Below are 22,582 nucleotides of genomic sequence, written 5' to 3'. Positions count from 1 at the left end.
GTAGGGATATAGTACACTCGAGACGCTGACAAGCTGCAAGATTCGTCACTGCCTCACAGGCGGACGACTCGAGGAGCCACAGCCGCGCTGTTTGTAGCATTCTTCTGCGGCGAAGTTCACGGCCATGGATCTGAGATATTGCTTTCAGTTAGACACCTTGCATAGTTGGCTAAGGATGTTGCAAGAGGCAAGTCGTGTATCGGCAAAGAATGGGCGGTTAGGTGGTACTAGCGTTCCGTTATTTCTCTTTGTCGTAATAACTGCTCTCGGCCATTCCAAATCAAGGAAGTGTATATAACCGTTCAAGAGCGCAGTGCGCAGGCACCATCGACAGAGAAACGTTGCTCTTACATCGAGTATACAGGAAACGACGAATGAAATCCAGCGCCAGAAAGACATGGCGGGCAAGCTTGCTCTTATTTTATGTTTTCGACAATAGAACTGCAGTACCGTGGCTCTTTCAGGAGTTTCCCGAGCTGAGTGGCCGGCACATTTGCGGCCTGCAATGTCCCCGCAGCCATTTGAACACTACAAATACTGCTGTCTCCATACGAGGCATATGTATACGCATTGTGGCGTTCACCGATAGCTTCGTGGTGTGCTTTGGGTATCTCCGACAGAACTCACTCTTGTACGACTCGCTTCTAAGAGCTGAGAATTAGGCGGAGCAATAGGGCTAATTTGTTCGTGTCGATTTTGCGTACACGCCGACTTAAAACCTGTGTGTCGGTCTCAGTTATTCGTGTAGTGCGTTCAAGTCAACTCGGTCTCAATATCAATTAGCAATTAGCCCGGCAAGGTTGCCTTCGAGAGGGAAAATACAGCATGCTAACTAGCTGGTTGTTGGTTAACGCCATTGACCGAGAGGACAGCGAGCTCGGAACCATTTTACGTCGTCACAAGCGAAGTTTTCAAGTTTCTGGCGATTGGTCTTTATGGAGTAGTCGCAGCACTGGAAGGAACTCAGCGCATGAGTCGTCAGCGTTTATCGGTCAAAGTAGGAAGCATGAAAGCTGCTTCTTGCAGGACAAATATGAGAGCCACTCGTGGAACAAAGAGTCATATTTCAGGTTCGCCCGCAAAAAACCAACGATTATCTCTCAACGGTGTAAAACCGAGAGGGAAGTATGCACGGTGAGAATCACAGCACAACGACGCCTCGACGGCGCTCGGTGGTTAAGAGGGGAACTGCGAAGGGGTGAGGCACCGAGATCCTTGATCGAGTACCTCTGGTCATCCACAAAGTTGAGCCAGGACTTTTTGCAGGACTCAACATCGATTCGGAAGTAGTTTTTCATGCGACATACAATTAATGGAATTTCCTCACGATATTGCCGAATCGCTAAACAGAGGCAATCAAGTGGATTGCATATTTTTAGACTTTAGTAAAGCCTTTCATTCCGTATCACATAATCTCCTAATGCAGAAGTTATCTGTCCTTAGCATACCGACTAAGTTGCTGACATGGATAACGGCATATCTGAGCGAACGAAAGCAGTGCGTAGTACTGTATGGAGCGAATTCATCACAAGCACTACTGTTATCAAGTGTCCCGCAAGGGTCGGTATTAGGGCCGCTTCTCTTTTTAATCTATATCAATGATCTTCCAGTACTTGTGTCCAGCTCAATCAGGTTGTATGTAGATGACTGCTGTGTCTCCCGCAGTATCCTTTGTGAAGCAGATTCGAAGCTGCTGCAAAAGTATGTTCATTACATTTTTTCTTGATGCCAGGATTGGAAAATGGCCCTCAATCTGTCAAAATTCAACACAATCATGTTCACCAAATCAAGGCATCCTCAAATCAAAAGCTATATTCTAGGCGGTGAATGCGTGACTGAGGTTTCAGATTATAAATATGTGGGAGTTGTGCTTGCCAATGACCTTTCATGGGACACACACGTTCACTACTTATCATCCAAAGCCAGCCGTGCGCTCAACTTCAGCAGAAGGAATTTCTGGCAAGCCCCTCTTGAACTCAAAGAGCTATTATACCTAACTAATGTCCGTCCAATTTTAGAATATGGCTGTTCTGCATGGGATCCTTACACAAAAGCAAAAGATAAATGAGCTTGAGCGTTTGCAGAAACGTGCTGCCCGCTTCGTTTCTGGCAACTATGACTTCAGGAAAAGCATCTGCGTTGGGCGCCACTTGAAAACAGGAAGGAATATCTAAGATTGTGTCTTTTCTACAACGTATTCCAGGACATGACCGGTATTGACAAGGACATGTACTTTAAGCCACCAACTTACGTGTCTCATCGAACTGATTACTCAATGAAAATCCGGGGATATAGGTACAGGGTGAATATTTTTAAGTATACTTTATTTCCGAAAACAGTTCATGACTGGAAGGATTTACCAGACCATATTGTTAGTGCTCCTCTCTCATCTTTCTCTACTCACTTGCAGCGTTTGATGTTCAACTTCTAATACACTGTTTTGTCACCCAGCCGTTTGGTGCAGCTTGCTCTTTTTCTTCGCTTTGGTTTTTGATGTCTGTTCGTATGTCCTACAGAGTTTGCAAATTAAGAAAAATAATAGTATCCTATTCTTGTATTTCCCTCTAGATGTGTAACGAAGAGTTGTTGACCTGTCAGTGTCCGCGGTGTCCGGAAACGTTTTTTTGTGTATGTATGTACGGCTTAATCCGATTCCCGCTTTTCTGTACTCTGTCTTACAATATTACCCGTTCGGGCGCTGTAGGTATTGTAAATAAAAAAAAATAAATAAGTAAAAGGCTCCTACGCAGAAATGCCTTTAATGCGATTAACATTCTTAGGATACTTCACTCACTGTCCCGCACCGTCCGTCCGCCTGTCTGTCTGTCTGTCTGTCTGTCTGTCTGTCTGTCTGTCTGTCTGTCTGTCTGTCTGTCTGTCTGTCTGTCTGTCTGTCTGTCTGTCTGTCTGTCTGTCCGTCCGTCCGTCCGTCCGTCCGTCCGTCCGTCCGTCTGTCTGTCTGCCAACGTGGGTCACAGGGCATGTTCCAATGGATATGCGCCATTCTTCGACGACGCCAAAAAAATAATAATTAGAAGTTTATCCCGTGCAGAGCGGAATCGAACCCGTGTCGTGCGTGTTCACTCAAACTTGTCGGAATAACATGTTCGGACGAGCCACGAGGCGGCGCGTCGCATTCAGCGGGAGAGAGGAATGCGACTGCATGCGTGCCTCGTATGCGTCTTTCGGCGTTCCCAATACGGTGTGATTGCCTGAATTGCCTTCATGCGAATCGCATTAACGTCGACCTTCGTCACGAAATGGATTCTGCGGGCGTTCTTTTTAACGCTAAAATGGCTTTCGTGAGACAACCGCGTGACCGATTTGAATCAAGTTTGCTGCGATTGAGAAAAAAAAAGTTCAATTTTAGTGACTCTAGGAAGCAGAATTCGGACTTTAAGCCTGAAATGTTAAAAAAGAAAATTTCTCAATACCGGTAAATTTAACAAAAATATTGACACACTAAGTTTACAAGTCCGTAACTCTGTAACAAAATAGATATCGCAGTTCCGCAAACGGCATGTGTTATAACATCTATAACGGACAAATCTTTTATGTGACTTTCCAGGTTACGAGAAATTGTTACAATGTTTAAGACCGTTCTGTAAAAGTCATGCGCGCAAATTATTGGTAGATTTCGAAGCAGTGTATAATACAGCAATTTTGTCCGCTTCCCGGTATATATTACCAACAGCTTACAGAATTCTGATGTCATTTTTTCATTGCCGAGTTATAGAGTAAACTTGATATACGACTTTTTGTTGTTTTATTTTATTTCGTCAATTTTGCAATATTCAACAATTTCTGGGAAAACATGAAGGGCCTAATTGAAAAATATGCTGCCTACATTTTCGTTTAAAAGAAAAAGTTAAATTCGGCACAGTCGAAGGGAAAGAAGCCATTTCTCCGTTCCCGTCTATTTAGATAGAAGCTTCCGAGCTTCTTGAGCGCGACCATTCTTATAGAGGAGTGACAGAGCCTTGGGAGAAACTGCTATGCTTGGGAGATCGGTGTTATCATTCCTTGGCAATGACGCATATCAAGTAACACCATAGCCTGAAATAAAATGCGAGAATCTTCGACTTTCCGTTTTTTTTTCATCGTTTACTATCGGGACAACGACACACAAAAGCACTTTGATGAGTCTTTACGTCAAAAATTAGAGGCTAAGGTAACATTCTTTCGAGGCGTGTTCGTATTTCGATTCGCGGTCTAGCGCAGAGAAGAAGCAGTCTTTTTAGATGTCAAGCTAGACTGCTTTGCTTGCTGATACGAATCGGAAAACATCAGGACAACTCGATTTACGCGTGGGAAAGAGCATTTTGCAAACACCATGAGGAGGAGGAGGAGTAAATAAAGGGAGAAGGCAGGGATGTTAACCAGAAATGCGTCTGGTTCAAACACTATGAAATCCTTACTGATACAGCGGGGACACATACGGCCGTTAGGAGTGCCGTAAGGCCCGCTGTAAACGCATACTGTGAGGTCATGAAAGCTGTAGAAACGAAACTCTTCTATGTTAACTAAATTATTTATGACGAATTTCTGCAGTGTGCCGTTTTCAATAAAAGTCGGGAATGGTAATAGTCACTGAAACTGCTCGCAGAGCTCTGTAAGTTATGCGCGAAAGTAGGTAAGTCGTTGCATATTCAAGTGTGCACCTCAAAAGCAGTGATCTACTGTGAACTTCTGCGTTAAATGGCGAAGATGCATCAGGTTTAGGAAACGAGTCACCAGTTTCCATAAGCTTATCCAGTAAACTGCCCATTATCTTACATGTAATAAAACATGTTTAACCTTCAATATTCCAGTAAGAAAATAAGCACCTCAATCTAACCTGTGCTGTTTTGATAGTGGGCTGCACCGCAACGTTACTGTCCTCACAGTGAAGCAAGATTGGCAGGAGCGAACTCATCCGCCCGAGTGCCACTTGCATAGCATATCCGAACGGCCATAGGCGAGTGCTCTCTCTATCTCTATGTAAATTAATCTGTGTACAGGGGAGGTTGGCATCAAGGGTGACGCCTGCTATTCTTTCTCTTTGAGGCAAGCAGTATGTATAAAAAATTGGCCGGCTAAAGCAAACAAAGGAGAGAAAAAAAGAAGACTGAGACAGTGCGTAACAAAGATAGGCTGCCTAAAACAAACAAAATAAAGAGATAAAATATCAACATAAAAGGCAAATACATGTCCGAAAGCGCTATTGCAGAGTTCCCATAAAATTAAAATTGGCGCGTAGTACGACGCAAACACAGAATCTTGCGTAGTGCCCTCGTATTGTGTGGTAGACCGCGCTCTCTAGAAATACAAGTGAATTACGAGTGACTCTTCTATATTCTTAAATGGCGTTACGTGCAAGTGATCTCACTGAATGTGACTCGCACAAGTCTTAACTTTTACGCGAGTGTTGGTTCGTTATTCTATGCGCCTGCATGAACGCTTGAGTGGTTATTTTACGACACCACATCTTCCCTATGCTTTTTGAGTTTCAATGATCCAGTGTAAAAATCATAATTATTGTTAATCATGTAAACATATACAAATACCAAAAAGAGAAAGAGAAGAAAAATAAATGAAGGAAAAATGGCACACCACAACACTCCACACGCACAGGGTACGACCGACGAGAGTCTAGTCCCGTGGTTGATAAGACCACCAGCACAGCTTTGTAATCCCCATATCGAGTTGAAGCACGTTCTTTTGGAAACGGTATATCGTCGAGCGCAGTTCGGGCCAGATTAAGCTTTTAGAACTTACGCAGCAGCACATCGCGACAGCTGTTGAAGCATTTTATTACTGCGAGTGCTCAAGCGTTCAGTGTCCATAACCAAGGCAACGACGAGCATGCGTCAGTATCAGGAAGCATTTCATGAATTTTAATAAACTTCTTAAGCAGGGTGCTCAACATATTTTATTGCTTTGATCCAAAAGGAAATTATGCGTGAAACGAAATAAAGGTAAGTCCATCGAACTTATTCATCAGGAAAATATGTCATAATGTCGGGGACACTTCGTGTGTGTATGCGAAGGCGCGTTAGGGACGAAGGTTGCTGTGTAGCTGAGGGAGCGGCAGTTATTCATCGGGTCCTTTATGGGTACACTTGAGCGTTATTCTGGAGCGGACACCGCACACAATGCGCAATACATTTTTTATTACAGGCACTGAGTTGTTGTCATAGCTCTCTAGTGCCTGCGTCGAAGGCAGAAAATCAAGTTTTCCCCACCGAGCTGCTTACGGCGTGATATGAGGCAGCTCATTTCCGCTAAGTCATTTCTCCTCCTGCTCCACAGAGACAGCCTAAGACCTGCACGTGCTATATCTTTGTGGCGCGCGCACGCCTTTAAAGCGACGAATAACTTCATTTCAAAAGCATTCGCTTCCGACGTAGTGCGTCTAATAAGTTGCCGCCGTGAGAGGCGAGTGACAGAGGAGGAGAGGCTTGTTCTTGCCGCAGCGAGTATCTTCTCATTGTAATTAAATTTAACAATTTGGGAAGCAAACAAAAGTGGAGAGACGATCGTTCGCTACGCGCACAAAACGACACGGCGCCCGGGGAGCCAGCTTCGGCGCAGCGCTACCCGTGCCGGCCGTGGGATGTCGCCGCTGCGGCAGGCGGCTCGTGGCGCCTGCTATTTACAGCCGAGGGCGAGGGCCGGTGCAGTGAGAGGGAATGCGCAACGTGTGACGTCGGCAAATTACGTCACGTGGCGGCCACCGCCGAGGGCCAATGGTGTGGCTCACCGGGGGCTTCGCGGTGGGCGCCCGCGGCGCCCTCTGCGCGGCTGCGGCGCTCCGGCGGCGGGGTGAGCCAAAAGCGTCGTGCGTGTACTCAGTCGAGGCCTGCGCAGAGGGCCATGTTCGCGTAGTGTACGGCCGAGCAAGGAGTCATTTACGTTTAGCGTCGAAGCAGCCCAACGCCGGCGAGTGCTGTTGTCTCAAGTCGTGCGCCCATCTGTGTGCGGCGTTGTCGTCTGCTCGGCCAAAGTGTGCCCGTGATTAGTAGTGTGTAGCAGCCCCCGCTCGGAAAGCGCTTCTCGCCGCCCCCGTGTGACCATGATCATGGAAAACGACAGTCAGCCGACCAACCCGGCCAGCCCCACGGAGGCGGCCCACGACCCCGGGTCCGTTTCCGCGACGGCGCGATCGCGCGCCCAGCTCTGTCGCGGGTCTTACACGCCCCCTTTCTTGTCTTGCAGGAAGATGTTCATCGGGGGCCTGAGCTGGCAGACGGCGCCCGGTGAGTACTCCTTTCCTCTCAGCAGTTGCTCCCTGCCGCCGCTAGCCTGAACGGTGTTGGGCGCGAGCACAGATTCTCCTTTGGGAAGAGCTTGCGCACATGCCTAAATGGAAAACAACACCCAGTCGCTCTTGCTACAGCACATAACGCGCCTCCAGCCTTCACTGTACGCGGCACTGCGTGTCAACCACTTCCAAACGCTGTGAATACATTTACTCTAGTTTTTCCTTTACGGAATGAATGGGCCGAGCACGTCGTCTGGCGGCGCAGCGAATGCGCTGACTTGGCCGTATCGCATTCATCCGCTCGCGCGAGAGCTGTGCGCTTTTGCCGCGAGTGATTATTGACCGAACGGCCGTCCTTCCTTCTTAGCGTGCGGGCGCATCTCTCTGAAGTGGCTCCTGTACCGTCGACACGTTGCCACCTTTTCTTGCTGCACTTTGCCGCCGTTGAGGGTCGCGATGTTGGTCGCCAGTAAACTGCTTTGCGAAAATTGTGCTTTTAAGGACGGCTCTCCAGAGGCGCTATATTTTTGTGGCTTGTTGTCTCTTATTTCTGTCAGTTACTAAAAGAGATCTCACTATGCGCGAAACAAAAGCGCGCGATAGAAAAGCGGCGCGCCGCTGACCACGCGTGTGAGAACCAGTCCCCCTGAGACGGTACGCAAGCTTCAAGTGCAATGCCAGGAATTGAGTCTGACTTCCGCGGGCGTATTTAACAGCAGACCGACGACTGCATACGATGTCGCTTTAGTGAACATTCTTGCACCTTACTCACTGTACAGTTTTCTAAAATGTCCGTGTTTACGAGCAAGATTTTGCCATCGGCAACTTCTAACTATTAATCTTGGTTTTCTTTATTTCTACTCCAATCAGCACGAGATTAGATAAAACGGCGTAGCCTGACAAGCTATGACGTGAACAACGGCAAATTGCATGTAATGCGTCCGAAGAAACCGTTGACAAACTCCTTGTTCTAAGCCAATATTGAAGGCCACGACATTGAAGCTAATCTAATAAGATCGGAAATGAGCGTATGAAAGCTACAAAAAAGAACAAAGGAGAACAGGAAAACAGGTCAATTTGCTTTTTGTACAGCGTTCTCACGGAACACTTCGCGGGAAGATGACGCGACAGTCATCTCTTGTTCTTTTGTGGTACTGCAAAGTCAACGACACATTAAGTCACGAGCCATTTCTCCTCTAACTTACTGTGAAGCGACAACGTGTCCAAACGCGCATTCTTGGCATTGCCAGCCAAATGACCTTGTTTTATACGGCAATGTTATCAACAGAAACACAAGCAGTAGCACTAACAAGGACATAATAAAAGTGCCGTCATTGCTTCTACTTCATGGGGCTAGCTGTGTTTACCGTTGCCAGCAAAGACGGACACTTGTACAAAGGGGATGCACATTATGTCCAACACATAGAATGTCGTTCTCCCGTTTCAAGAGGATTAGTCATTGACGTCTGTTGCCGACTGGGGGACCACGTTCATTGGTGCGGCGCATCAGCCTTGAAGCTTACCGGACCTCGCCAGTTCATCCCTTTCTTTCAGTAGAATATGCCTATGAAATGGAAAACTAAACGTCAGTTTCACCTTTAGCGTGTGCCGACTGCTTCACCGCGCGGCTGTTGGTCAGCTTTACTGAATCGCTTAGTACAGCCAGCAACAGAAAAGGAAATTTTGGTGAAATTAGAACATTGCGTTACTGAAAAGATCAGCACCTGGTACCTTTCAACTGTTATAACAGTTGTAATAACTGCGCGCGTACAATTTTTCGTGCAGTGACACAAGCCCTAATCACTCAACAAACGCATACACGCAACGAGGCTGCTCAAAATGACGACAAACCTGCCTGGCCTGTGCGCTCAGTGCGAAAGCAGCATTAGGCATTTTAGTTTAACGTGTTTATCGTAATAGCGGGCTTAGCGGAAATGCGCATGCGCAGAGCACTAAACGACCCACACCGTTTAGCGTACGCACGCTATTTCTAAAATTTAACGTTACCGTCTTTGCGTAGTTTACGTAGTTTACGTAAACCATAGTAGCGGTCCCGGCCGTCCGCTTCGAAAGGAATTTGGCGCTCGTTTTGCAGAATTGACTTCGTTCGTAGCAAATGACTGTGTGAACGGCATTCGCTCAGCCTGCGGGCGCTACGACGACGGAGTATTGCGAATAACCTTGCAGAGTGTTCGAGATCGCTTCTCGTTTCGAATGCGCCTAAGCCTCCGAGATGCCACTGCCACCTATCGGTGAAGGTAGACGCGACGACGGCATGGGGCCGCTGAGATCGGAAGATCTCGGAGGCTATATTAGACAGCTTGTGCGACTGTTCCGCCGCAGGTCGGCGGACATGGACAGTACAAGTAGAACGCGCTGCCTCTCGTACTTTCCGGACGCATGCACAGATAGAATCATTTGGAAGCACCATGTATGGGAAATTCAGAGCGCAATGTAATAGCGTCCCGCATGTAAACTACGCTATCACGCTATAATAGAGACTTTTAGCCTGTCCGCTATTCCGGTAAACGGGAGCGGTTTGGGCGGATTGCCGGATTTGCGGGGGCGTAGCTAGATCGCTGCAGCCGCCTGGTAGCGCAGAGTTCAACCAGACAAACACATAGCTAAAACTGCAGTAACCCACTATATCCTGCTTCGCTAGTGGTGCAAATTTTTGGCAGCGGCGTAATTGTGAACACGATGACGCCACTGTCGAATATTTACACCAGCAGCTAAGCAGAATATAGTAATTAGTTCTGTGTTTGTGTGGTTGAGCTTTGCACCACCAGCTGGCGCCACCAATCTGGCCCCTCACGTTTACGCCCCCGCTAAACCGGCAAACCGCCCGCACTTACCAGAATACCTGACACGCTAAAAGTCTCTAATGAAAGTGGCTTTCTGCAAAGTTTGTTAGCGGAACGGTAACGCTGTTTCCCTCAACCTCGCTATTACGCTAACATTAAACTAAAACCGTCCATTAAAAGAACGTGTTGCTGGACTGGTTGGTCTATCATTGCGGGCTTCAACAAAAGCCTATCAGTTGTGTCTGTCGTTCATCCTTGCAAAACATTTTCGATCGCCTAGAAAGCCTTGTTTCAATGAATGAATGAATGAATGTGTGGTTTTTATTGGCGCAAGGGCCAGGTATGGCCATAGAGCGCCATGCAAGTGTTAGTGATTTCGCAGTGGATGATGGGTTCTATGAAGTTTATGTGACGTGGCTGTCATCATCATCAGCCTGGTTATGCCCACTGCAGGGCAAAGGCCTCTCCCATATTTCTCCAACTACACCGATGTTGTACTAATTGTGGCAATGTTGTCCCTGCAAACTTCCTAATCTCATCCGCCCACCTAACTTTTTGCCGCCCCCTGCTACGCTTCCCTTCCCTTGGAATCCAGTCCGTAACCCTTAATGACCATCGGTTATCTTCCCTCCTGATTACATGTCCTGCCCATGCCCATTTCTTTTTCTTGATTTCAACTAAGATGTCATTAACTCGCGTTTGTTCCCTCACCCAATCTGCTCTTTTCTTATCCCTTAACGTTACACCTATCATTCTTCTTTCCGTAGCTCGTTGCGTCGTCCTCAATTTAAGTAGAACCGTTTTCGTACGCCACCAGGTTTCTGCCCCGTACGTGAGTACTGGTAAGACACAGCTGTTATACACTTTTTTATTGAGGGATAATGTCAACCTGCTGTTCATTATCTGAAAATGCCTGCCAAACGCACCCCAGCCCATTCTTATTCTTCTGATTATTTCCGTCTCATGATCAGGATCCGCCGTCACTACCTGCCCTAAGTATATGTATTCCCTTACCACTTCCAGTGCCTCACTACCTATTGTAAATTGCTGTTCTCTTCCGAGACTGTTAAACATTACTTTAGTTTTCTGCAGATTAATTTTTAGACACACTCTTCTGCTTTGCCTCTCCAGGTCAGTGAGCATGAATTGCAATTGGTCCCCTGAGTTACTAAGCAAGGCAATATCATCAGCGAATAGCAAGTTACTAAGGTGTTCTCCATTAACTCTTATCCCGAATTCTTCCCAATCCAGGTCTCTGAATACCTCCTGTAAACACGCTGTGAATAGCATTGGAGAGATCGTATCTCCCTGCCTGACTCCTTTCTTTATTGGGATTTTGTTGCTTTCTTTGTGGAGGACTACAGTAGCTGTGGAACCGCTATAGATAGCTTCCAGTATCTTTACATATGGCTCATCTACACCCTGATTCCATAATGCCTCCATGACTGCTGAGGTTTCGACAGAATCAAATGCTTTCTCGTAATCAATAAAAGCTATATATAAGGGTTGGTTATATTCCGCACATTTCTCTATCACCTGATTGATAGCGTGAATATGGTGCATTGTTGAGTAGCCTTTACGGAATCCTGCCTGGTCCTTTGCTTGACAGAAGTCTAAGGTGTTCCTGATTTTATTTGCGATTACCTTAGTAAATAGTTTGTAGGCAACGGACAGTAAGCTGATCGGTCTATTATTTTTCAAGTCTTTGGCGTCCCCTTTCTTATGGATTAGGATTATGTTAGCGTTCTTCCAAGATTCCGGTACCCTCGAGGTCATGAGGCATTGCGTAAATGGTGGTCAGTCTCTCTAGAACAATCTGCCCACCATCCTTCAACAAATCTGCTGTTACCCGATCCTCCGCAGCTGCCTTCGCCCTTTGCATAGCTCCCAAGGCTTTCTTTACTTCTTCCGGCATTACTTGTGGGATTTCGAATTCCTCTAGACTATTTTCTCTTGCATTATCGTTGTGCGTGCCACTGGTACTGTATAAATCTGTATCGAACTCCTCAGCCACTTGAACTATCTCATCCATATTAGTAATGATATTGCCGGCTTTGTCTTTTAACGCATACATCTGATGCTTGCCAATTCCTAGTTTCTTCTTCACTGTTTTTAGGCTTCCTCCGTTCCTGAGAGCATGTTGAATTCTATCCATATTATACTTCCTTATGTCAGCTGTCTTACGCTTGTTGATTAACTTCGAAAGTTCTGCCAGTTCTATTCTAGCTGTAGGGTTAGAGGCTTTCATACATTGGCGTTTCTTGATCAGATCTTTCGTCTCCTGCGATAGCTTACTGGTATCCTGTCTAACGGAGTTACCACCGACTTCTATTGCACACTCCTTAATGATGCCCACAAGATTGTCGTTCATTGCTTCAACACTAAGGTCTTCCTGAGTTAAAGCCGAAAACCTGTTCTGGAGCTTGATCTGGAATTGGTCTATTTTCCCGCTTACCGCTAACTCATTGATCGGCTTCTTATGTACCAGTTTCTTCAGTTCCCTCCTCAGGTCTAGGCTAATTCGAGTTCTTACCATCCTATGGTCAATGCAGCGCACCTTGCCGAGCACGTCCACATCTTGTATGATGCCAGGGTTAGCGCAGAGTACAAAGTCTATTTCATTTCTAGTCTCGCCGTTGGGGCTCCTCCACGTCCACTTCCGGCTATCTCGCTTACGGAAGAAGGTATTCATTATCCGCATACTATTCTGTTCCGCTAAGTCTACTAATAGCTCTCCCCTGCTACTCCTAGTGCCTATTCCATATTCCCCCACTGACTTGTCTCCAGGCTGCTTCTTGCCTACCTTGGCATTGAAGTCGCCCATCAGTATAGTGTATTTTGTTTTCACTTTACCCATCGCTAATTCCACGTCTTCATAGAAGGTTTCGACTTCCTGGTCATCATGACTGGATGTAGGGCCGTAGACCTGTACGAACTTCATTTTGTACCTCTTATTCAGTTTCACAACAAGACCTGCCACCCTCTCGTTAATGCTATAGAATTCCTGTATGTTACTAGCTATATCCTTATTAATCAGGAATCCGACTCCTAGTTCTCGTCTCTCCGCTAAGCCCCGGTAGCACAGGACGTGCCGGCTTTTTAGCTCTGTATATGCTTCTTTTGGCCTCCTATCTTCACTGAGCCCTATTATATCCCATTTACTGCCCTCTAATGCTTCCAATAGCACTGCTAGACTCGCCTCAATAGATAACGTTCTAGCGTTAAACGTTGCCAGGTTCAGATTCCAATGGCGGCCTGTCCAGTATGCTAAGGTATTCTAAGTTCCTAAGGTATTCTCTATTAACTCTTATCCCCAATTCTTCCCAATCCAGGTCTCTGAATACCTCCTGTAAACACGCTGTGAATAGCATTGGAGAGATCGTATCTCCCTGCCTGACGCCTTTCTTTATTGGGATTTTGTTGCTTTCTTTATGGAGGACTACGGTGGCTATGGAGCCGCTATAGATATGTTTCAGTATTTTTACACACGGCTCGTTTACACCCCGATTCCGTAATGCCTCCATGACTGCTGAGGTTTCGACTGAATCAAACGCTTGCTCGTAATCAATAAAGGCTATATATAAGGGTTGGTTATATTCCACACATTTCTCTATCACCTGATTGATAGTGTGAATATGATCTATTGTTGAGTAGCCTTTATGGAATCCTGCCTGGTCCTTTGGTTGACAGAAGTCTAAGGTCTTCCTGATTCTATTTGCGATTACCTTAGTAAATACTTTGTAGTATCTAGTACTTACTTAGTAAGTACTTTGTAGTTTCTGTATACTGTTCATTATTGTTTCGAAAAGCGTACTCCTGAGTCCTCTGGGTACTATACAGGTCAGTATAGATTTTTTTGCGATACAAGGCCCTTAATGTTATCACTTTCACACAACGGAAAGAACGAGTGCATGCACAGTTCACTCGCTGTAGAGGATGGCGTCGCCCCCTTGCCTCCAAGGTCTGGCAGCACTTGAGAAATGTTCGTGACATAATCGAGCACACTAAAGCTTTTCACGCACTCTGCGATGATCCGCCTCGCGACGTCGATGACTTTGAAGCGCCAGGGCAAATAAAGAAACAACAACTAGGAAAGTGCCATACATTCGTGTCCCCAATATACCGTAAGGTACATCTTGACGCTGAGAAAAGAGTCGCCTTGTATTTCTCAAAATGTGACACTTCCTGAACTCAGTCTGACTCCTAGCTAGCTAAGGCACTACGAACGATAATAAAGGACAAACTACAGACAACATAGTTCTACTAACCAATTGAGTTAGACATGAGGCTCCCTACTCATCGTCTTATGCGCGGGTGGGTAGCGACGCCTCTGCTTCCTGTAGTGCGCCAGGATGTCCGAGTACTTCTTGGATATCCGTTCATCATCCTCGTCGCAGTCGTTGGTCCGTGTTCTCTGCGTGTCGGAGATGGCTCGGCGTGCATGATCTCGAACCGCGGCGTACGCCGCCTGGTTCCCCGCGAGAGACTCGTGTCCCGGCGTCCAGAGGATTTGTGCTGTTTCTATCTCGGTGCTGGTCAAGATCTGAAGTGCTGCCTTTCCGATCCTTCCGTTCACATACCTCCTGCATGCTTCTTGCGAGTCCGTCACCACGGTAACCCGGGTCTTCTTGCACGTTGCGATGGCCAGGGCTATGCCCAGCTCCTCCGCTGTGCTCGCGTCCTTGGCACGTATGGATGTCGCTGTAAGTTGTTCGCCCTTCTCGTCGACCACGCTGATTGCAAATCGGTCGTTTGTTCTGTACGCAGCTGCGTCCGTGTATCTCACATCTTCTTCTTTGCTGTTGGTACGTTCCAGTATGTGCTTGAGCGCCTGTATTCTCGCCTGTCTGCTTTCCTTGTCGTACTCGGGATGCATGTTTCTGGGAATGGTACTTATGTGTAGCTTGTCTCTGATCTCGTGGGGAATACGCTGAGGTAGGTGCCTCTCATCCCCGACTTGGTAGCCCAGATCTTGGAGCAGGGCTCTTCCCGTTTTTGTTAGCTTTAGTCGCTCCAGTTGGTTGACGTGGTGCGCTTCCACGAGCTCTTCCCACGTGTTGTGAACTCCCATTTTGAGTAGTTTCACTGTGGATGTGGAAGGGGACAGGCCCAACGCAATTTTGTAGGATTTTCTGATGAGGGCGTTTATTTTGTCTCGTTGACTGTTCTTCTTGTCAACGTATATGGTCCCGTAGGTGACGATGTTCGTGAGCAGCGCTTGTATTATTCTCGTGCAGTCTTCCTCCTTGAGTCCGTGCCTTTTGTTCGTCACTCTTTTGATAAGGTGGGTTATTTGTTGCATTGTTCTCTGAATTTTTTCCAACTCTGCTCCCCCGGCCCCGTCCTTTTGAATCAGGAGTCCGAGGATGCGGAGCCTCGTTGCCTGCGGAATCATGATGCCTCCCACCTTTACTTCCGGGTCTGGTATATGCTGCGGTTGTCGGCCTCTTGTGCGCTTTCTTAGCACCAAGAGCTCTGACTTTTCTGGTGCGCACGTCAGTCCACATGCTTCCAGGTACCTCTCCGTTGTGTCAACCGCTTCTTGCAGAGCGTCTTGCTGTTTACCTGTCGACCCTCCCGTAGTCCAGATGGTGAGGTCGTCAGCATATATTGCGTGACCAATCCCTTGTGTTTGCTTCAGTTGTTTGGGTAGCGAGCTCATCGCTAGATTGAATAGCATCGGCGACATGACAGAGCCTTGTGGCGTTCCCTTTCGTGGTATGTCGAATTTCTCAGAGCGCAAGTTGCCTATCCCCACTGTGGCTGTCCGTTCTTTCAGAAAAGCTGTGATGTAAATATATATATATTTTACCGCAGTTATATACGTTGAGGTGTTGCAGTATTGCTTATGATAAGGCTCAACGAATAACTTATTTACTATAAAGCAATGAATAAGCTTTCTGATGGATGCTGGAAATTTTCCAAGTAAATTGTTTGGTTTTACGTGCCAGAAACGCGATCTGATTGTGAGGCACGCGAAGTTGTAGACTCCGGAATAGTTTCGGTCACAAGTGGTTCTCTAACATAAAGAAAGCAAAAAGCAAAACATATAGTGGAGGGCAAAATGGCACGTTTAAGGGGTTAAAGCTATTGAGTGCCTTAAAAACCGCAACAAACAACAAGCAAGCTATGGCCAAATAAACTACAATGCCATCCAGTGAGACGCACAACCCGGGCAGCGGACTCCTTCCTCAAGCGCGGACGGGTCCTCATCTCGTTTGCCAACAGCACACGATGAACATTCAGCGCGCCCAGTTTTGCGCAGCAAGTGGTATATTGTGACTGTGGCAGTGCGAATCGTACATATTTATAACCGTGTGTTAAGAGTGCTGAAGAGACTAAACGAAATCCTGCTCCCGGAGCGCAAAGATGGGGGTGTCGCCCCTTCGTCTTGCGTCGATGTTGAACAGAGAACGCCAACTTGAAAATCGTGTGGGCGGCCAGTGCGAGCGTGTCCCCGCGTAATCGTCGATGGGAATCGAAACCAACGTCAGCAGATTGCCGCCGCGTTCGCTGTTCTGCGACGTCATGCAGCGCGCGTTCTTGCGCACAGCCGCTGCGCGCTGCCGTGCGCTGCCCGCGCGTGCCGCCGACGTCAGTGGCTGCCTCTCTGCAGCTGCCGCGAGGGCGGGCCGCGCCCATCCGGGAACGCCGTGGATGTGGCACGCGCTGTTCTAGCATCATTTGCTCGCGCACTGAAATTGAAGTGGAAACGAGTTGTTATACATTCGTAATCACAAAAAATATACAAAAAAAAAAACACATGGCCCGATGTAGAAGTCGTCGTCTCAGCTCTCGTCCTGTGTCCTTTCACTCCGTCGTCGGCTTGTTCACGCTGTTACCATTCGCGCTGTTACCAGCGTTGCAATATAAAAAAAAATGTAATATGGAAATACAGCTCTTGCAGAACCCTTGTAACCAACGTAACAAATTCACGTAAAATGTAAAATGACATATCAAATGTGTCCTCTTTGAATGATCTAATGGATTCGGTTTACAGAACCGCGATATCTGTTCTTGATGCAGAGCTATGAATTTGTAAACTTCGCGCTTCTTTTTCAAACTGTCGAATATTTGAAAATCTTCTTAACGAAACTCAAGCCCTAAATCGAATTTCCGCTTCCAACAGTCACTAGAATTTAAGTTTCCCTCTCAAATGAACAAATTTCATTAAAATTGGTCGGGGGTTATCTCAGAAAAACGTTTTTGCGCTTTACATGTATTTGAACAGGCCGCGTCAGAGTTGTGCCCGAGTTAAAGCTTCCTCTTAAGGTGTATCTGTTAAAGGAGATCTGTACTGCGAATTCGGCCATAAAGCCCTGGCGCTCTTTGCGTGATATTTCAGCTGCCTGAACAACTGCAATGCGAGGGCGATAACATCTGTCGTATCTATGACGCAGCATCAGAATATTCACTCGGCTAAGAGAAAGGGGGACTCAACCGATTCCTGGACTGGGCACGTTCCACGAGCCAGCTGTTTTCTTTCTTTATTTCTTTATTTATATTCGATCCTCCCTATTTCACGCTGCACTTGTAAACCGACGGCACGCACTGCGCATATCTTGTCACGCGTTTCAGCCTTTGCGATCGTCATAAGCTGTGTGACGTCACACTATCGCCCGTCGTCATACACCGGTTTAGAAACGTTCACAGCACGTGCACCTTGCAGGCGTTTCGTTGCCCTCGCCCTTTCTTGTGCTCGCACATTATCGTTGCGCGGCAAAGCTGTTTACGTCGCTGGCTATGCTCTGTTGAAATGCTTACCACGTTGATTGCGTCTTTCAGGACCGTACCATCTTCAGTGAGCAATTCTGGCGGCTGTAGCTGCTGTTCAGATTTACACAACGCCAGGAGGAGCCCCTGCAGCGTCGTCTCACTTGCGACGTTTGGGCGTACGTGGGAAACTGCCACGGTGCGGTGTCCTACTCGCGCACACAGCAAGAGAAGCGCGCGCCAGCGTTATCGTGAGGAGCGGTCGAGGCAGAACACTTGTACGAGCTCGCTTTCAGCGTGCGCTGCGACGTCGGAGGTGGTGGGCGTCAATGCGGCGTCGAGCAGGTTTCCTCTGACTGTGATTGATTGTACGGCGGCATTCCTCGGCTTAAAGCGATCTGTGCTGCCGTTCTTACGCGTCTCTCCTCGGCTGCCGAGCGGAGCTGAGTCGGCGGCGTCGCTGCAGTGATGACCCGTGTCGGTAGCAGAGCAGACGGTGTCGCTCCTTCGTTGGCCGCTAACGCGCGCTCTTCGAGGAATGTCCTCTGAACATGACTTCAAGCTTGTCGCGTGCTAAATGGCGGTGGCATCACATCGTTTAGCCTCTGTCAACGCAACGTGAAATTCACTCCGTTTCTCTTACACCGACGCGAGAGACACTCCTCCGGCGGCATCCGCTTCGTCCTATCGTCAACGCATTACGTCGATGACCTAGAGTCAACTAGTTGGACGCGCGCCTTTCCTTTGAGGTGCCACTTCCCGTAGCTTACAGACAATGAACGCGAACTGGATCAGTCGAGAGTGCGGGGAGCTCTGTGGGCACACATTTAGCGTGCAGCTTCGTGATATGCGGAACCGTACGTGCTGTGTACTGCGAGAAAGCCTGCCTTTCTTGTCGCCACTGCGGGCAGCGATGTTCGCGGACCGAATTGGATTAGCGGGACCGTCGACGAGAGGCTGCATAAGTCGAAGGGCGCTCGTGCCTCGCTCGGCAGGCACGCGAGAGGTTCGCCCGGTGTCAAGGCGCGGCGCTTCGGTAGTCGGTTTCGTGTTGCAAACACCTTATCAGTTCTGTCTTTTGCGTGTCCCGCCACATTATCTGATCGACCGCGTAGAGGGCGGATCCAACCCTTCGTCGCCAGAAGCTCGCCCTTCTCGGTTCTTTTCTCAGCCTAACAGTTTCAACACGTTCTAATGACACGCGCAGGTGTCACCAGAAGGAAACACCAAGATCATACCCGCAGGCTTTCTTGGATTTGCATTGGTCGTGACTTGAGCCTGGTGGCGTTGTTTTTCGCACACACAGTCCTGCAACGAAAATACGCACCATAAAAGACAGAGAGACAGATACTGGTTCGCTTTTCATCGCCGTAATCTGCACTGCACTGTGGTCGCGCGAGGTTTCGCGTGCTCCGCGGTTGACGGCACGCTCGCTACCGCGGTGCGATTGCAGCTAGTTTCTACGTAATTGCACCGCATTGTCGAATTCGCCATCTGCTCAGTTCTTATTGGCCCACAGGGCTGATACGGCCGCTCTGATTTAATTTTTTACTCATACTGTTGGCCTGTCGGCCGTTACAGGGTGGGTCAAAAGCAGCACTTCAACAATTAGTACAATACATGGTATTCCAATAATACATATATCACAAAAATAAAAACAAGTCAATAGCAGTTTTTCCGCAGTTAGTATTGTACACGAATAAGGCAGTACATGAATAGTGTTTGAATAGGCGAACAAAAAAGATACGTAAGCGACACATAAGCGAAATATTCTACACATCTATTAGCTCAAATAGCAGCCGTTTCGACAATGTGACCGAGTGTCCAGAATATCGTCCCCGGTCCCTGGAATGATCACCAGCGTTCAGAATATTCCGTACGCGCGTATCGTGGCATAGCGAGACGTGAGCAAGTGCTCGTGACAGGGTTGTTCCAGCCGCCTTGATTACGGCGCGTACCCAGCGCCAAAAGGTGGGCCACAAAAAAAAGTGGCATTAGCGTGGGCCACGCGTACGCGCGGCTTCCCCGCATAGTTCGTTTCTTTGGGCTTGGTTGCGTCTGGCTGAGAAGTGTTCTGACCAGGGCTGGTTGGTGTAGCACGACAGCGTATGGTTGCGCTGCAAGGGTGCCACGCACAGGAACACTAAAAAACAAGAGACGAACTTGGGCCTGGCGCTCTACAACGACTGTTCATTCGTTCGCTGCAGCGATCGTCATACGATAACGAAACGACCAGCTTAACAGATGCACATAAAATGTGTGCTTTTCTTCTGATGGAACATTGGCATGCGTCAAACCGTATCAGAAGGCACGCACGAAACACGTGACTGAACGACGCCTCTTGCTTTCCGTGTTCGTGCAGCGCCATTCGCCGTGCAGTTTCAGAGCGGTCTTGCTGTAGCGGCCGGTGGGAAAGCGATGGGCTGTTATTGCTCTCCTACCGGACTCTAAGAAGTTTTAGAATTGAGTGTGCACTGGTCATCTGTTAGCGTTAACGCGCACAGATGAACCAACGTGATCGAACCTACGGATCGGACCACCTCGATGACGTGGCAGGCCGAACGTGTACTCGGCAAACAGCGTTCTTCTCATATCCCGTGGATGACATAGCATTCGCTCTTGTTCATGAAAGGTGAGATGACCATCTAGGCAGAGATAAGGCCGCTGAGATAACACCGGAGCAGGCTGCCTCCTCTCAAAGCTCCGAGGTATTGCAGTAATGTGTGAATAGTTGAAACACCGGAAACAGTGAGTAATGGTAATGTGCGTAGGTACTGTAAAGCGAGTAAAAAAATGCAGCAGATACAACGCGTTGGAATCTACAGCGAAGCTTTGTGCGAGAGCATAGGGAGTCATACACGAGTTTGTGCTTGTTGAATGTGTGCACAGAGTGACACCGAAGGCTTTATTCAGGCATCGTAGACAGGCTGATGCAATGTCGCCGCCGCGGAGGGGAGCGCCACCTCTTGGCGGTGCAAGGAATTCAGCGCAGCACGCGGCGCGTGTGCTCCACTGTGATTGGTTGTGGCCTAGAGAACAGCCACGTCGCAGCACCCACGCTCACAGAGGTTCGCGAAGGTTTAAAAAAAATGGAGGCGGCGGTCGTTGCGTGCGGTACTCGCAGAGTACGCAGTAGTTCGTTTCGGTTAAATTGCGAAGCGGACTGCTTGGAAGAAAGAAAGAGCGCATCTCTGAATTACAGAAGCCGTCGCTGCGACAGTGACTGCCGTGTTTTGTTTTCGGGCGGCTGATTGATACGGCTACCGGCTTGACGACCACAAATGAAGCGACGCGATGACAGCGAGGCCGAACAGCGCTTGCGTCAATAAGAGTGGCGATAAGAATGCTTACAGATAAAGGGAGCCGTGTATTAATGGTGAGATTGGTCCCGGTGTGTTTATTCCCGCAGCGTTTTCCCGGCGTTGGCGTTTACTCTTCCTGTTTCGCTTGCCGGAAATAGCAGCGCCGTCCCGAACTGGTCGCACACGCCACGCCGGCAGCAAGGTCGGCCGCCACGCGGATGAAGCCGGCCGCGTTTCGGGATTGGCAATTGTCCAGCTTGTCGGCGTCCGCCACGGGCCGAAAAGAAATTGAGAACACCCGCTGGTTGTCTTGTAAAACGAGGGCTGTAAATGGAGTCCCACGTGCTGTGGCGCCCGAAACGCTGCGACAGCACGGGCGTACACGCTGCGGCTTGTCCGGCGTTGCTGCGTCGTCACTTCACCAAGCGCTGCGGATGAATGTGCGCGCATACCGCGAGGCCTTCTGCTGTCGGCATTGTATGCGGGCTTTGTTTCTGTCCGGGGACGACTTCTCTGAGGCTAGCTGCCCGAATCACCCCCAAATACTACGCACAACTAGGTCTATTTGTGTTCGGTTTTTAATGCAAAAGCAATTGTCTGTCACATGAGGCTGAAAATCCCGCGTGATCTAGTGATGGTACCAAAAATGGCCTACGGCGCGAAGAGTAAACCACGTGTAAAGATAGCCGCATTGACATTACATTCCTCGCGGGAAGGTTCCTGTAAACGCAGTACATGAGCGCCTTTGAAAAGGAAATTTGGTAAATGTTGGTCTGGGCGGTAATCGAACCCGGGGCAAGCACGCTTCCTCGACGCCGGAGCGGCTCCGTGGTTGACGTAAGGTGAGGCCTAGTGCGTGCGTCGTTGGGTGGCGCAGCCAATGGGGAGGAGGTGATGCCATGAGCATCTTGTATGACCGCAGTACTAATACAGAAAATGGTATAACAACGTTAATTGGTGCTAATTGTGGTCAATTCGTGTGAATTAAGGTGAAGTAAAGCCTATTAAAGTTAGAGCAAGTTTGAGTAAGACTGAAGTGAATGAAGGTGAATTAAAGTAGGTTAAAGTTGGCACAAATTAGATCAAGGTAGAGTTGACAAGTTAGAATGAGGTGGACTAAAGTGAATTAAGGTGAAGTAAAGTGAATTAGTGTGGATTTGAATTCTTTCCCTTTTAAATTACGGGAAAATACTTAAGTGACGGTCAATATTTTTTTTAAAGAGAAATGTTTTCTTAGCGAGTTACCACCACTTCTTCCGTGTTGCGTATGTATCTGGCCTCTAACCGTGGGCTGATACCGACGATAGCATGGCCTAAAAATGTGGGCTGCTATGCGCTACTGGGGATATGTGCCCCTGGCACCACTGGTCGCGATGATGTCATGAACATATTGGTATATGTGTATCTCTATACGCTTTGTTTAATAAATAAACATAAGTGAAATTGTCCGACGGCAGAATTGGAACCGAAGACCTCCGTCACAGCAGCCCGATGCTCTAAGCATTAGCCTACGAGCAGTA

At 48.0% G+C, this 22,582-nt stretch overlaps 1 protein-coding gene and 1 long non-coding RNA gene across 5 annotated transcripts in view; one reads left to right on the top strand and one right to left on the bottom strand.

Annotated features, from left to right (window-relative positions):
• LOC140216684 (uncharacterized) overlaps nt 1-18,915 on the bottom strand; it is a 167,666-nt gene extending 148,751 nt beyond the window's left edge. The window contains exon 1 of one of the 2 annotated variants that reach the window (XR_011893264.1): nt 17,812-18,915. This is a non-coding gene — a long non-coding RNA (uncharacterized lncRNA). The remainder of the gene's footprint in view (nt 1-17,811) is intronic. The other variant, XR_011893263.1, reaches the window with a different exon arrangement.
• Rbp6 (RNA-binding protein 6) overlaps nt 6,776-22,582 on the top strand; it is a 1,068,785-nt gene continuing 1,052,978 nt past the window's right edge. For 2 of the 3 annotated variants that reach the window (XM_050169782.3, XM_050169781.3), the window contains exons 1-2: nt 6,776-7,122; nt 7,198-7,238. In XM_050169782.3, coding sequence (XP_050025739.1) covers nt 7,055-7,122; nt 7,198-7,238 — 109 coding nt within the window. In that variant the 5' untranslated portion in view covers nt 6,776-7,054. The remainder of the gene's footprint in view (nt 7,123-7,197; nt 7,239-22,582) is intronic. The other variant, XM_050169783.3, reaches the window with a different exon arrangement.

Source organism: Dermacentor andersoni, chromosome 3, assembly GCF_023375885.2.
Source record: "Dermacentor andersoni chromosome 3, qqDerAnde1_hic_scaffold, whole genome shotgun sequence".
Lineage (NCBI taxonomy): Eukaryota > Metazoa > Arthropoda > Arachnida > Ixodida > Ixodidae > Dermacentor > Dermacentor andersoni.
This window is presented reverse-complemented; position numbering and strand designations above follow the sequence as displayed.